This window comes from Phalacrocorax aristotelis, chromosome 5, assembly GCF_949628215.1.
Source record: "Phalacrocorax aristotelis chromosome 5, bGulAri2.1, whole genome shotgun sequence".
In the NCBI taxonomy this organism is placed as follows: domain Eukaryota; kingdom Metazoa; phylum Chordata; class Aves; order Suliformes; family Phalacrocoracidae; genus Phalacrocorax; species Phalacrocorax aristotelis.
The window spans coordinates 23,115,447-23,128,341 of NC_134280.1; the positions used below are offsets into that span (position 1 = coordinate 23,115,447).

Genomic DNA, 12,895 nt, shown 5'->3' on the forward strand with positions numbered 1-12,895 from the left:
TTTGTTAAACAGTGTTTGTGTTTGATAATCCATTAAGGGGGTTTGTAAGAGAGAGCTGCTCACTTTCCAAATACACCTTTCAATCTCTTGAACTCATTTGTGTGGTCTGGTGCTTTTTTGATTCATAGTACAAGAGATTCCAACATCCAGGCTGATTGCCAGCCTGCTGAAGGAAGAAGTCAGAAGGGATTTAGTCTGTTTCCTAGTATTCCTACATTGTTAAATGACTCCTTGTGCTGTCTACATTGGCAAAACATACTGCAAAAAGTGGGCATGTTCTCTGGAGTTTATTTATAAACATCAAATATGATCCCCATTTTTTTGTCCTTGTCAGGACTTAATCTAAACCTGGCAAAGCTGGCAGCCAGTTCAGTGTTGAAACAGTTGAAAAACAATTCAAAACTTCCAAAGTCCTTTAAGCTAGGCAGTATCTCAAGGTCTACAAATAATTTTTTAAAATGTCATTTTAAAATGACATAGCCCCATACTAGCTACTACAAAGAAAATGAACTCTATCCTAGCCAAAACCAGGACTGAGAGTTAATGTTGATCAAGTATCAAATAGTTTTGGTTATACGGTGCAAAGAAGCAGTTTTCCAGTTACCAGCAGTTTTGAAGAGGCCAGTCCCAGACGTGGCTCATTGTTCTCGTGGATGTTTTCCTACAGACTAGGTAGCTTATGTTCTTGTCTATAAGTAGACATCTTCATAGGAATCAACCAGAAAAGGTCTTCTACCGACCTCCAGGTTCAGTTTTTAAAAGAATGAAAAATCTTCAGTGTTTGCATGGATAAGGTTTACTGTAGATGGTAAAGAGTTCAGAGTTTAGTGGTTTGGGTCACACTGGGTCAGTGTGCTACTGCTGGTCACCATTTAGAAGTTGTTTTTGTAATGGGAAACAGACAGTTATGAAATCTTGTGTTTTAAAAGATAAAATGCAAACCTGTACATCAGGAAGAATCACACTTGAAGAAGCCTGGGGGGGGGGGGAAAAAGAACAAAGGAAAAAAAAGCAAAAAGAAATCTAAGCATCTAATAGTTTAAGAAGGGCAGGTATGTTCACACTGCCTTGTCAGATACTAGGATGAGACTATGATGTCTTGGCAACTTCCCCCTACTTATTAGCCAGCTGGATTACCACAGCAGTCCATCCAAGGAAGTAATTCTTACAACCAGTTATCTAGCTTCTCTGCCAGTTCACATTTAGTTTTGAAAGCAATTAACTGGAAGGAACTTGATTGTATCCAGCCAGTAATTTCCTTTGGACTCAGAGATAATAACAGAAACAGAAACAGAAATAATCCTCTGATGCTATACACAATGTAATTTAATACAATTCTTCTAGCCTTCATCTATATGAAATTTTTTTTTTAATCGCAAAGCTACTGTGGCCCTCAAAAGTGATCCTTGGTCTGATTATAGTGTACGTGTTTTTACTGGAGGTTGCACAGATTTTCATTATAGCTGCAGCATTTTATTGTAATTAAGGCTGTGACAGTGTTTCTATTACAACCTTGCTTCAACAAATTACTCCAGGCTGAAACTTGACGTACAGGGGCAAAATTCACTCTTTGCAATGTAGTGTTTGGCAGTAGCACACTCTACACCTTTTTTTCTTACTCATTGTGTTGAGTATTTTTCTTGCAAATCTCAATTTGGGTGCAATTCATTTTAAAATTGGCAATAATATAAAGAAGAACAAGTACAGAAACAGTTTTTCCTATGAGAGTCCTTAAAAAAAAAAAACAGTAAATGTAAATACTTAGCTACGCCAAGAGGCCAAAGTAAAGGCATTAATAAAAGAATGTTAGGAGTGCAGAGGAGAGAGATTAGAGAGGAAGATTCCCAATGAACAGAAAAATTCTTGGTCTATGATTCTTTCCTTCTCAGTTTCGCCCTGCCACCAAGATGACTTTTCAATCTAGAAGTCTATGTGGTCCATCTAGCTTTTCCTTCCCCATCATCAGCTTGATAGCAGGGTCATATGAGCATATAGCTATTTACAATACACTTCTATTACTATGGCTGGTGTCTAATACAAAAAGATGTTATTTTCCTTCAAACTATCCCTTCCCCACAAGTAGAACAAATGAATGCTTCCCACCCTCTCCATGAAATTGTTCTTCCGAGGGAGAAATGCTTCTCGCCTTTTGCTCCTCCACCAAAATTCAAGAAAACTTGGTCCCTTCAATCTATTTCTGCCTGATAAAAAGGCAAAGGGAAAGTGCCTGGGAGGATAGAACCTTTTTCAACAGGCAGTGCTCATCACTAGGGTTCTGGAATAAATCTAATGATGTTCTTCAGGTTTGATATGGTGTCGTGGTTCAGCCTCAGCTGGCAACTGAACACCACGCAGCCGCTCGCTCACTCCCCCCCCCCACCCCTGTGGGATGGGGAAGAGAATTGGACGAGCAAAAGAACTTCTGGGTTAAGATAAGCACAGTTTAATAATTACACTATAATAATAATAATAATGATTATGATAATAATGACAATAATGTTAATATAATAAAATGGAAAAGGAAGGGAAAGAAAAAAAAAAGGAAAAAAATCACAGAAACACAAACGATACAACCGCTCACCATCCGCCAACCGACGCTGCCCGTCCCCGAGCCGCGATTGCTTCCACCTTCCCCCGGCCAGCCCCTCCCAGGTAACATACTGGGCATGACGTTACATGATATGGAATATCCCTTTGGCCAGCTTGAATCCGCTCTCTTAGATGTGCCCCGTCCCCTCCCAGCTTCTTGTGCACCCGGCAGAGCGTGGGAAGCTAGAAATGTCCTTGACTAGTACAAGCGCTACCCAGCAACAGCCCAAAACATCTGTGTGTTATCTCAACATTTTTTTTTCCATGCTAAGTTCAAAACACAGCACTATACCAGCTAGAGTGAAGAAAATTAACTCTATCCCAGCTAAAACCATGACATATGGTTAGGTACCTTGAGTGACTGGCCCTTTACACCACTTCTTTTGTCAGTGAAGAGACAACATCCTCCAGGGTATGATTCAGAACATTGCTGGAACCTTAAGGCAAATGACCTAACACCTTTGATTTTCCTTTTGCTTAGAATGCGTACATTTTATATATCATCAGAAAGGAAGGGTATTGAAAAAATGGTTGATAATTCTACTTTTTATGCAAAAAATAAAACAATTATTTCCCCAATTAAGAGTGTTTCCTTTGATTTTTAAGAATTAAAAAAAAATTCAAAAACAGATTGTATTTCTGATGTAAATTGTGGAAATAATTAAAGGTTACTGTCTGTATTCTTCCTTCCCCCTCTGTCAGTGTATCTGCAGGACATGGGGTCAGTAGAAAACTGATAAGGCCAGCAGGAGATTTGAAGCTAATGTGATGTTATGCTCCTAATATCCTCTTCCTAATCATGTACTTAGGAAAATGACTTAAGCACAAGAAAACACATGTACAAAGGTATATATGTTTTACTGATACTTGACTAAGACCAGTTTCGTTATTTATTTATATAGCATTTCAAAAACCTTTCCAATAAAATAAATTGATTAGTTTATCACTTAAGGAGAACAAACAGCAGGAGTTTAATACACAGTCAGATAACAGGTAAGTTTACAAAGCCATTCTCCAATTGGAGATGCTCAGGGTTGAATGTGCCCTCTTCCTCCTCCTCCCTGCACCTCTGGTAGATACATTCATACTTGCAGCTTGTTGCAATTTAATATTGTGTCTATGATAGTTTGCTACAGGAAGAAGAAGCTTCACAGATGAGTTTTGTTAGCTATAATGTCAGCCATTGCTTTGTTAACTACATCCCCATGAAATAAAGCAACTGTTAAAATATTTGCTTCATTTGTAGATGGAGGGGTGCTCCCATCTCTAAAATATTTACATTATTTACAACAGGATTTTTCTCTGCAGTGAAGTAAGAGGTTGAATTCTGGTTTGAAACAGAAACAACAGTTAGCAAAAACAGTAGGAGTACACCAGGCCACTTACATGCATTCCTACTTCTTTGAGGATCTGGCTTGTCAGTGTAATGTTCTTGGATATAGTGACTGCATAAAGAAGAAAAGCCAAAAAGAACCCACAAGCCACCACCTAATCAAAGATCTGAAAGTGGAAAATTTAATTGAATGGAACTTTGAACCAATTCACACAACCTCCCTGCTGCCCACTGGAAATAGTACCCACTGTAACAATTTTTCTTTCACAGTGTCTTATTTGTGTTCTCCTTCTTTTATTTCTTCATATATACATCATCAAGCAAACTACCATCTCTGGGAATGTAGGATGTAAACTATAAGTGAAACTGTCAGCAAAACCTGCAATATTCCTGCTACTTTATTTCATAGCAGAGAAAAAAGTTTGCATAGTTTATTTAGTTACAATTCAAATAAACCATTACAGAATATTTTTCCAGAACTCACCAAGTAGCCAAAAGTAAATAAGGGAAATGAATGAAATTAGGCATAAAAAAATTAGGATCTTTAAATGTGATTCACAATTATCAGTGACGCTGTACTCACAGCTAACAGTCTTCTCCTTCCTCTTCTTTAGAGGCTTTCCATGCAATAATTCTGATTATATAATAGGTCTTGGATATGAAAACATTCTCTTTACTGAATGAAAGCTGTCCAGCTTCAAATGTAGAAGCATACATAAACAGGATTCCATGAGTATATGAAGATATGATTAAAGAAAAAAAGACCTGCTACATCTTCATATTAACCTTCAACATTACAGATGAGCAGTGTTTCCTGCCAAGTCACAGTACCATTCTGTTAGTGCTTGATGCAATATTTTGCATTGTTTCAGGATGTGTGATCATGTGATTCCTACTTTCTACATGGCAACCAACACAGGAACAATCTGTCAAGGACTGTCATTAAGGATCAATGCTAAATGTTACTCAGCAGGATGCAGACTGTAGCTCAGTGGGTGTCCTCCTACTATGCTTTGATTATGTTTGTTGTAAAGAAAAGCCTAGTTGTGCTTACAGCATTCATACTTCACCCACTCTGTGGAGCACATATTACAGCCTCTTGATTTGTCCCTGTTTCAACAAGATGTGTTGTTCAAAAACATATACACAGCATTTTCAAAGATTCCTTTGGTGTAATCTGATTATAAAGGGGTTATGTGACAGTTTGTCTCTGCTGCTTATTGTGTGGCTTAAATCGCTGAGGACAAGCTGACGGAACGTCCAACACCTTAGAGTCTGATGGCAGCTGTGGTTCAAAAATGTTGTTTTGGGCCAGATCTGGGGTCATCTGAGGAGGCACTTTGGCATACACCAAGGTAACAGAAGGATTTTTATGCTATCCTGAGCTATATACTGGTATACTAAGTTATAATTATTTTAACTGCGTTAGATGACAATACTATAGGCTGAGTACATGGGGGAAGATTTAATTAAACAGAGTGGAAGTTTATTAACTTAGAGCAAGAAAGGAAGGGAAAAGAGGGAGGATTTTTATATACTTTACTGTGTGAGTGGGGAGTAGTAAGCCTACAGATAAATCTGCATCTCTGAGCACTGATAAATAGATAGGGTTATATATTGTGAAAGAGAAAAGAGGTATTACACTGGAAAGCAAGCTGACCTATTGCTTTTCTAAAAGGATATTTCAAGCAAAAATATGTATTTCAGAAAGCTTGTCTGTGTTTTCCGCATGACAAAAACACTCATCCATTATTTCCCACTGCCTCTTAATGTTTGCTGTCTTCAATACAGTTTTATAACACTGGTGCTCTACTAACAAACTTCCAGGCATGAACGAATACATACTAGAAGACCTTACCATGTGGATGGAGCTGACAAGTACTCTCTAGATGACGATCTGGTAAATCTAGAAGTTCTAGATGAGGTACTGTACTCTCTGAGTAGCAGTTTCTGACAACTGTGCCTCACATTTTGCCTGTTTCTGCTTTTTAGGCTTCTTTTTAATAGAATGAGAAGAGTTCCTTCTTGCAAGCTTTTGTCTCACCATGGCAAAGGAATTGCCACATGACTGATCTACTATCATCACTTCATTAATATTCTATACAGTGACATAAAAGCAGTAGCAGTGAATCCTATTATGTGGAAGAATTTAATTATGAGTGATGCTAGTTTAAATTATTTTGAGTTTCCTAAAATGTGAAGTTTAGTCATGAAGATCTAGATTTAAGTGATTTTTTCTAAAATTGATGAATTTATATAGAGTAATATGGTATCTACAGCTTCTTGATAAAAAGTGATAAAACAGTATCAGTTGCATATTTCACTATATCACCTATATGCAGAGCACCTGTAAATTTTTGTTTTGATGATCCTTAAATTGCATGCCAGCAAGAAAAAAACATAATACTAAGTTTTGCAAGTGTCCTGTTTAAAACAGTCTCTTACTACCACTTAAAATTTAATCCTTGAAAAATTATTATCCTTGTTTCATGGTCAAATAAAAAATTTAATTGAAATGTACTATGAGGTGGAGCAACAATGAGCATAGCCATTTTCTCTTCAGAAGGTTTGCTTCTCAAGCTGGTATAACGAAATGTGTACTCATCTGGAATTAGGAGTTGCCATTTAAGTTAGTTTTATGGCATTAGCAAGAATTTTGAAAATATTTGTTTGGTTTTGTGGTGTTGGCATTTGAGAAATAATTAGTAACACTTAAGTATTTCTTAATCAGTGCTCTCAGTATATTTTCCTAACTGGGAAAATACCATTCAACTATAAAACTTTTCGTTATCTTCTCAGGATACAATTATCCATCAGCTGCAGAAACGCTATGCTGACTTACAAATTTATACTTACGTTGGAGACATTTTAATAGCCTTAAACCCCTTCCAGAATCTCAGCATTTATTCTCCCCAGGTAAGAGAGATTCCAAGCTGTGGAGAGTACTCACTTTACGTTTTATATTAACAGCACTGGCTAAAATACTTAAGTGATGTTGGAAGGTAGGAGTGCAGATTAAACCCCAGCCTTTTCCTTTTCTTCTTCCAGAAAATGTGTGGCTACAGTTGTTTTTTTTTATTATTATTCGGTCTCATTTTATTTCACTCCTTTCTGTTTGGTGGCACAAATTCCACAGGAGGGATGATTACCCCAGCCACAGCTATGCCTCTTGTCTGGCATTTAGGGCTTTCTTCTGGGAAACAGAAGATGGCTATATGGACATCCTCATGCTGAGGCTGTCGCTTCCTAAAGAATTGCTCTGACTGTTGGGTTATTACATGTCCTGTGCCATCAGCTGCTGTTTAAAAGAAACAAGTGAATTGAATGCTGGAAAGATAGAGGCAGCTTAATTCCCTACAAATATGAAGAGAGGTGGAGCCATAAATCTCAGTCTCCATGGGTGCCTCAGTCATGGTTGCACATAGAGGGGCCAGATTTCAGGTTCACTGTTATCTTTGACGTTTTTTTCATATAGGTTGGGTATTTCCTTGGTTGAATATTTGTGTTTGAAATACTGTTCCTTGTGATACAGTTCTCTTTACTGTCTTGTGTGGGAAATGTCGGAGTGCATTTTAGCTGCTGTAATTTGTATTCTGGAAGGTAGACAGTGCCAAGAGTTACCACTACCCTTCCAGGTGATTCAGTGGAAATTCTGTGGTAAAACAGGCAACTACCTTCTGTTGAATAGGCAGAAGATGTCACTATCCTCTTTTCAGTTCTTAATTATGTAGCTAAGTTGCATATTTTGACTGTGTTCTTTTTTAAATGTAGTTCTCCAAGCTTTACCATGGTGTGAAGCGTTCATCAAATCCCCCCCACATATTTGCCTCTGCGGATGCAGCCTACCAAAATATGGTTACATTCAGCAAAGATCAGGTAAGAGTCTGTTCATTTGATTTAGATTTCCTATTAATCATACTGCCACTATGCTGCATGGCTATGGCTAATGATCTGTTATGTTGAACTTTGAAAAATTTTTTCTTTAAGCCTTTTATTCCTACATCAGGAAAACCAGAGTAGTAACCTAGTCAGGTATGGGAATTCTGAAGAGGACACAGTGGCATAAGAGAGACTAAAAGGTCAAATAAAATGATAGGGTTACCTGACCAATATAGGCTCCTGGACACCCATGAAGTCCTGGCAGTTGACACCAGCTGCAGAGTGTTGCTGCACACTATGATTCTAGATTGTCTTGCGCTAGGTGTTGCAATAATTTACACCTATGTAAAATAGGGTCTCAATGCCATAGCAGTTTAACAGAGATTGAACCACTTTTCCGTTGTATTGACACTATCAAGCAATGGATAAGCAATTCAACTACAAGTCACAAAAAATAGGAACCTTTAATTTATTTTTTTAGTAAACTATATTAAGGATAAGTCTAATATAAATGTATTAAGATTGTAACTTTGTACTCTTTCTAATTTTATGTGCTCTATGCACATGCATATTGAGGGCTAATAATTATTTTTATTTATAAAATCCTCCTGATTTTATCCTGCCCATTACACAATGATTCATAGAAAATGCTTTTTTAAAATCACAACAACAGAATAAAATAATAAAAAAACCTGCAATCAAAAAGTACTGAGCAAAGAAGAGAAATAAAAGGGGCATTGAAGATGAAGAAAAAGGAGTTCTACTGAATATGTGGACTATGCTGGCCTGAGAGATGGCTAGTACTTCTGGATTGGTTTATATGCTCTTTGATGGAGGCATTAAAGAAAACAAGTACTCCTGTAGAATAAGTTATGTGAGAACTTGTTACATGGGGAAAAAAATTAGTTTTGAAATCAGCCTGTCAGGCTAAATTTGTACATCTTTAATATTATATGTTTCATACCTGTTTAAGAAGTAATTTGCATTTAGACCTAAATCTGTTTCCTATTTTCTGTTTGCAAAGGATTACAGGAGCATGTTCATCTCCATTACCTGGCCAATGTTATGTTGGTTCTTCAGGTAAAGGTGCATTAGATAAACACTGTAGCCAGATCAAAACTGTATTGATGCCGTTTTGTTTATCCATTGAGCTTTCTCTTGTATTTTCTGTGAAGCCTGAAAATTGACTTCAAGTCTAACATTTCTTCTGAAGCTAAAGTCAAGTTCTGGACAATTCTACAAAGAGTTTTATGAGTTCTACAAGAACTCATGGGCTTGAACTGTGTAAACTGTTGTGCATGACTTCTCTAGTCACACAAAGACAATTAATGTAGGTATTGTAACCCTGTAAATCCATCATTGGGCTGTTTCCAAGAAGAAGAAAAATACCTGACAAGGAGCAAATAAATGAGCTGCAAACGTCATATTGCACACATTATTTACAGTCAATCCCTGCACCTGCTGTCAGGCACCACAAGATACCACCAGAGAACTGCTACATATTTCAAACCTATTCACAAAGCTCAGTTCTATATGAAGTGTCATTGCATCAAGTATTTTAGGGCCTTGTATCTTCTCCCAGCCAAGAATCTTGTATGTTCACAGTGTGGTGCAAATAATTTTCAAGTGTTTGCACAAAAACACACAAATCTAAGCAATTGCTCAGTGTTAACATTTTAATTATATTGCAGCTGATACTGTACCTTAAGTAGACTAATATTTGTACTGTTGATCAGTGGAACACGTGAAAAAATGGGAAAATAATAAATGCTGTTAGAATTCTTATTTGCTATGACCTGAAGTGTTCACGCTTCAATGTTCAGTGTGAAGTGGCCTTCAAGTACTGGCCTTCTACTTCCATCTCATTCATGAAGTGTAACACCAGAGAGGAGGATACCAAGTGATTTAGACCATTCTAGCTAATCCCTGAGTCTGGAAGCCATTTGGAGAGCCTATAAAATACCATGTGTTAAGGACAGCTGACTCAGGAAGAAGATGGATACTTTCTTCCAGAATCATCCAATGAACAGATGCATATTTTCCTGAAAAGTTCAGATGCTAGATTGCTGTTCTATCTTGCATATCAGCATCAGAATAACCTTGCTACACAGCAGCAAGTATTTAAGATTATTTGTAAAGCTAGGACCAGACTTTGGCCAGTGTATTAAATACAGCTGTATCCTGTGTTTCACGTTAATTCATATAAAGTCAACACAGCTTGGATGCACTGTTGAATTATGACACGTCGACTGAGCTGTGGCAATTTTCTGAGTTTTAAGCATTTGAAACAAGCCACATATGTGCATAGTGTGTGTTAGTGTGTAGACATGGTCACCTATTTGTGTGTCTTGGCCCTTAGAAATTCAGTTGGTGCTTCACACATATGCACATTGCTATCAGGCATTGCAAGATGCATTGTAGTAATCTAGGGAATAAATTATTACACTGAGCTTTTGCTTATCTTTCCTTTCAGAAGGGAGTTGAGGGAGTTGACCTTTAAAGTATTTTGTAGTATTTTGGTACTAAATAACAGATAGGCGCAGTAATAGGTGAAATCGACCATGTGGTGAGCTGTACACTTAACTGTTTTGTTTTGTATGTTCAGTGCATTATCATCAGTGGGGAAAGTGGTGCTGGAAAGACAGAAAGTGCCCATTTGATCGTCCAACATTTGACCTTCTTGGGAAAGGTATTTCTTAGCCAATCATGTAAAGCTATGAACAAATCCTCCCAACCCCACCCCCAATTTCTGCTTTATTTAATGTTTAATACTTAAAGCTGTTCTTGTGAGTTGTCCCACTTGAGTTAGGGACAAAGTAATCACTCACGTGGGAGTATTGAATTAAGATACTAGAGTGTGACCCACACCAAGCCATTCAATGTTTTTTAAAGAGAAGGTGCCAGGTCCTGAGTGTTCAGTGCCTGTAGTTATCTACAGTGTTTATCACATATACAATTGTTCATTTATACAACCATATGAGGAGCAGCTAAAGTCACTTGGTTTGTTCAGCCTAGAGAAGAGGAGACTAAGGGGAGACCTCATCACAGTCTATAGCTTTCTCACAAGGGGAGGAGGAGGGGCAGGTGCTGATCTCTTCTCTCTGGTAGCCAATGACAGAACCTGAAGGAATGGCAGGAAGACGTGCCAGGGGAGGTTTAGGTTAGATATTAGCAAAAGGTTCTTCACCCAGAGGGTGATGGAGACTGCCCCCCAGGGAGGCAGTCATGGCACCAAGCCTGGCGATGTTCAGGAAGCACCTGGACAACACCCTCAGAGATATGGTGTAAATTGGAGTTGTCCTGCGGAGGGACAGGAGTTGGACTTGATGATCCTTGTGGGTCCCTTACAATACAGGACATTCTATGATTCTATGAGATGTGTTTAGTTTTTTATTATTTTGGTGCTCTAACTAATTGTATGGCACCACAGAGGCTAGAACAATTGCAGAGAAAGAAGAATATGGTTTTTCCTACCTGCAGGAGAATTCCTCATCAATTTGTTAGCCCTGTTGTTGTATAAGCAGAAAGGTTAACAGAGTATCTAAGTCCATACAAGCATAAGAAAGGGATGCTATGCTTTTGAAGCAAGGATTGGATTGTGGGTAAGCAATATATTCTTTAAATGATCCTTCTGATCTCTGTTCTGTCAAGGCCAATAACCGAGCTTTGCGTGAGAAAATTCTTCAGGTGAATCCTCTCGTTGAAGCATTTGGGAATGCCTGCACTGCCATCAATGACAACTCAAGTCGCTTTGGAAAATATCTGGAAATGATGTTTACGCCCACGGGAGCTGTAATGGGGGCAAAGATTTCTGAATATCTACTTGAAAAATCAAGGGTCATAAAACAGGCTGTGTAGGTATATTAATTGTCTGTTCTTTCACATTTCTGTAGTGTTTGGATTATGTTTAATTCCCCAAAATTCTTTATTTTAAATGCTGTCATGTTTGCTGCTAAAGCAGTGATCCTTTGTGCAGTGCTATGATGCCAAGAATAGTCAGTTAGGTTCTTTTGGAGTGGAAGCCAGAGCTGCTCCATTCTTTGGAGAAATATTGGGGTTGGCTGGGTTTTCTGTTTCACAGAAATGCTGCACCACTAAAACAAGTGAGAGATTTGCTGTCTACTCCAGTGAGCCCATGAAAAGAACTTCTACTTTTACATTGTACAAGATGCCACAAGAATAAACGTGTACTTTAAAAGGATACTTTTTTTTTCCCCAGGGGAGAGAAAAATTTCCATATATTTTATTATATTTATGCTGGCCTTTATCATCAGAAGAAGCTTTCTGAATATAGACTTCCTGATGAAAAGCCTCCTAGGTAACTATCACTCACTTATTTTAACTTCTTGTTGTAATTAGCAATTGATCAGCTCTTGCTTTCAGTGTGATGCCTTAAAATCTCTCTTAATCCTCCTCCATCCTTTAAGGATCTTCTTTAATCCTCCCAAGCAAAGAAGAGAATGGACAATAAGGCATTACATTATTTTTATTTGTTTGAGAACTTGAACTATTTAAAGAGGAGCAGGAGGAATCAAGCTTATTATTATGTAGTTATTCTGTCATACTTTCAAATGAGGACAATCACCTTATAATTTCTTACTGTAGTGCTTCAGTAAGAACCCAGTCTATGCTTTGGGGTTGTGCTTTTTAATTGGTATTTGTACTTTGGGTGCATTTGTATTGGGTGAGGGGATGTGTGTAAAATGTTGGTAACACTATAATGGATATTAACAAAGAATAAGCAAAATTAGTGCAACAGAAACAAAACTTCTTATGAATTAGCAACAAAGTATATAATTGGAAGATATTGAAATAAATGTTCTTTCCAGTTACTGAGGTACTTGCATTGAAGTCACTGGAGGTTGTACTGCTAGTATGGCTTTTTCTTTCTCCCACTCTATTTAGATATATTGATAATGAAACTGGAAGAGTAATGCATGATATTGTTACTAAAGATTCCTATGGAAGACAATTTGAAGCGATTCAGCATTGCTTTAAAATTATAGGATTCACTGATGAGGTAAGAAATCCAGTTGCTAAACCACCATTGACCTTTATAAAAAACACCTCCAGTGCTGCCTGTGCACAGGCTGT

The 12,895-nt window shown here is 37.7% G+C and overlaps 1 protein-coding gene across 1 annotated transcript in view; it reads left to right on the forward strand.

Moving 5' to 3' along the window:
• The window catches only part of MYO3B (myosin IIIB), a 227,026-nt gene that overhangs the window by 106,361 nt on the left and 107,770 nt on the right, over positions 1-12,895 (forward strand). The window contains exons 13-19 of the mRNA XM_075092498.1: positions 5,750-5,846; positions 6,722-6,838; positions 7,694-7,798; positions 10,407-10,490; positions 11,453-11,655; positions 12,021-12,119; positions 12,707-12,821. Coding sequence (XP_074948599.1) covers positions 5,750-5,846; positions 6,722-6,838; positions 7,694-7,798; positions 10,407-10,490; positions 11,453-11,655; positions 12,021-12,119; positions 12,707-12,821 — 820 coding nt within the window. The remainder of the gene's footprint in view (positions 1-5,749; positions 5,847-6,721; positions 6,839-7,693; positions 7,799-10,406; positions 10,491-11,452; positions 11,656-12,020; positions 12,120-12,706; positions 12,822-12,895) is intronic.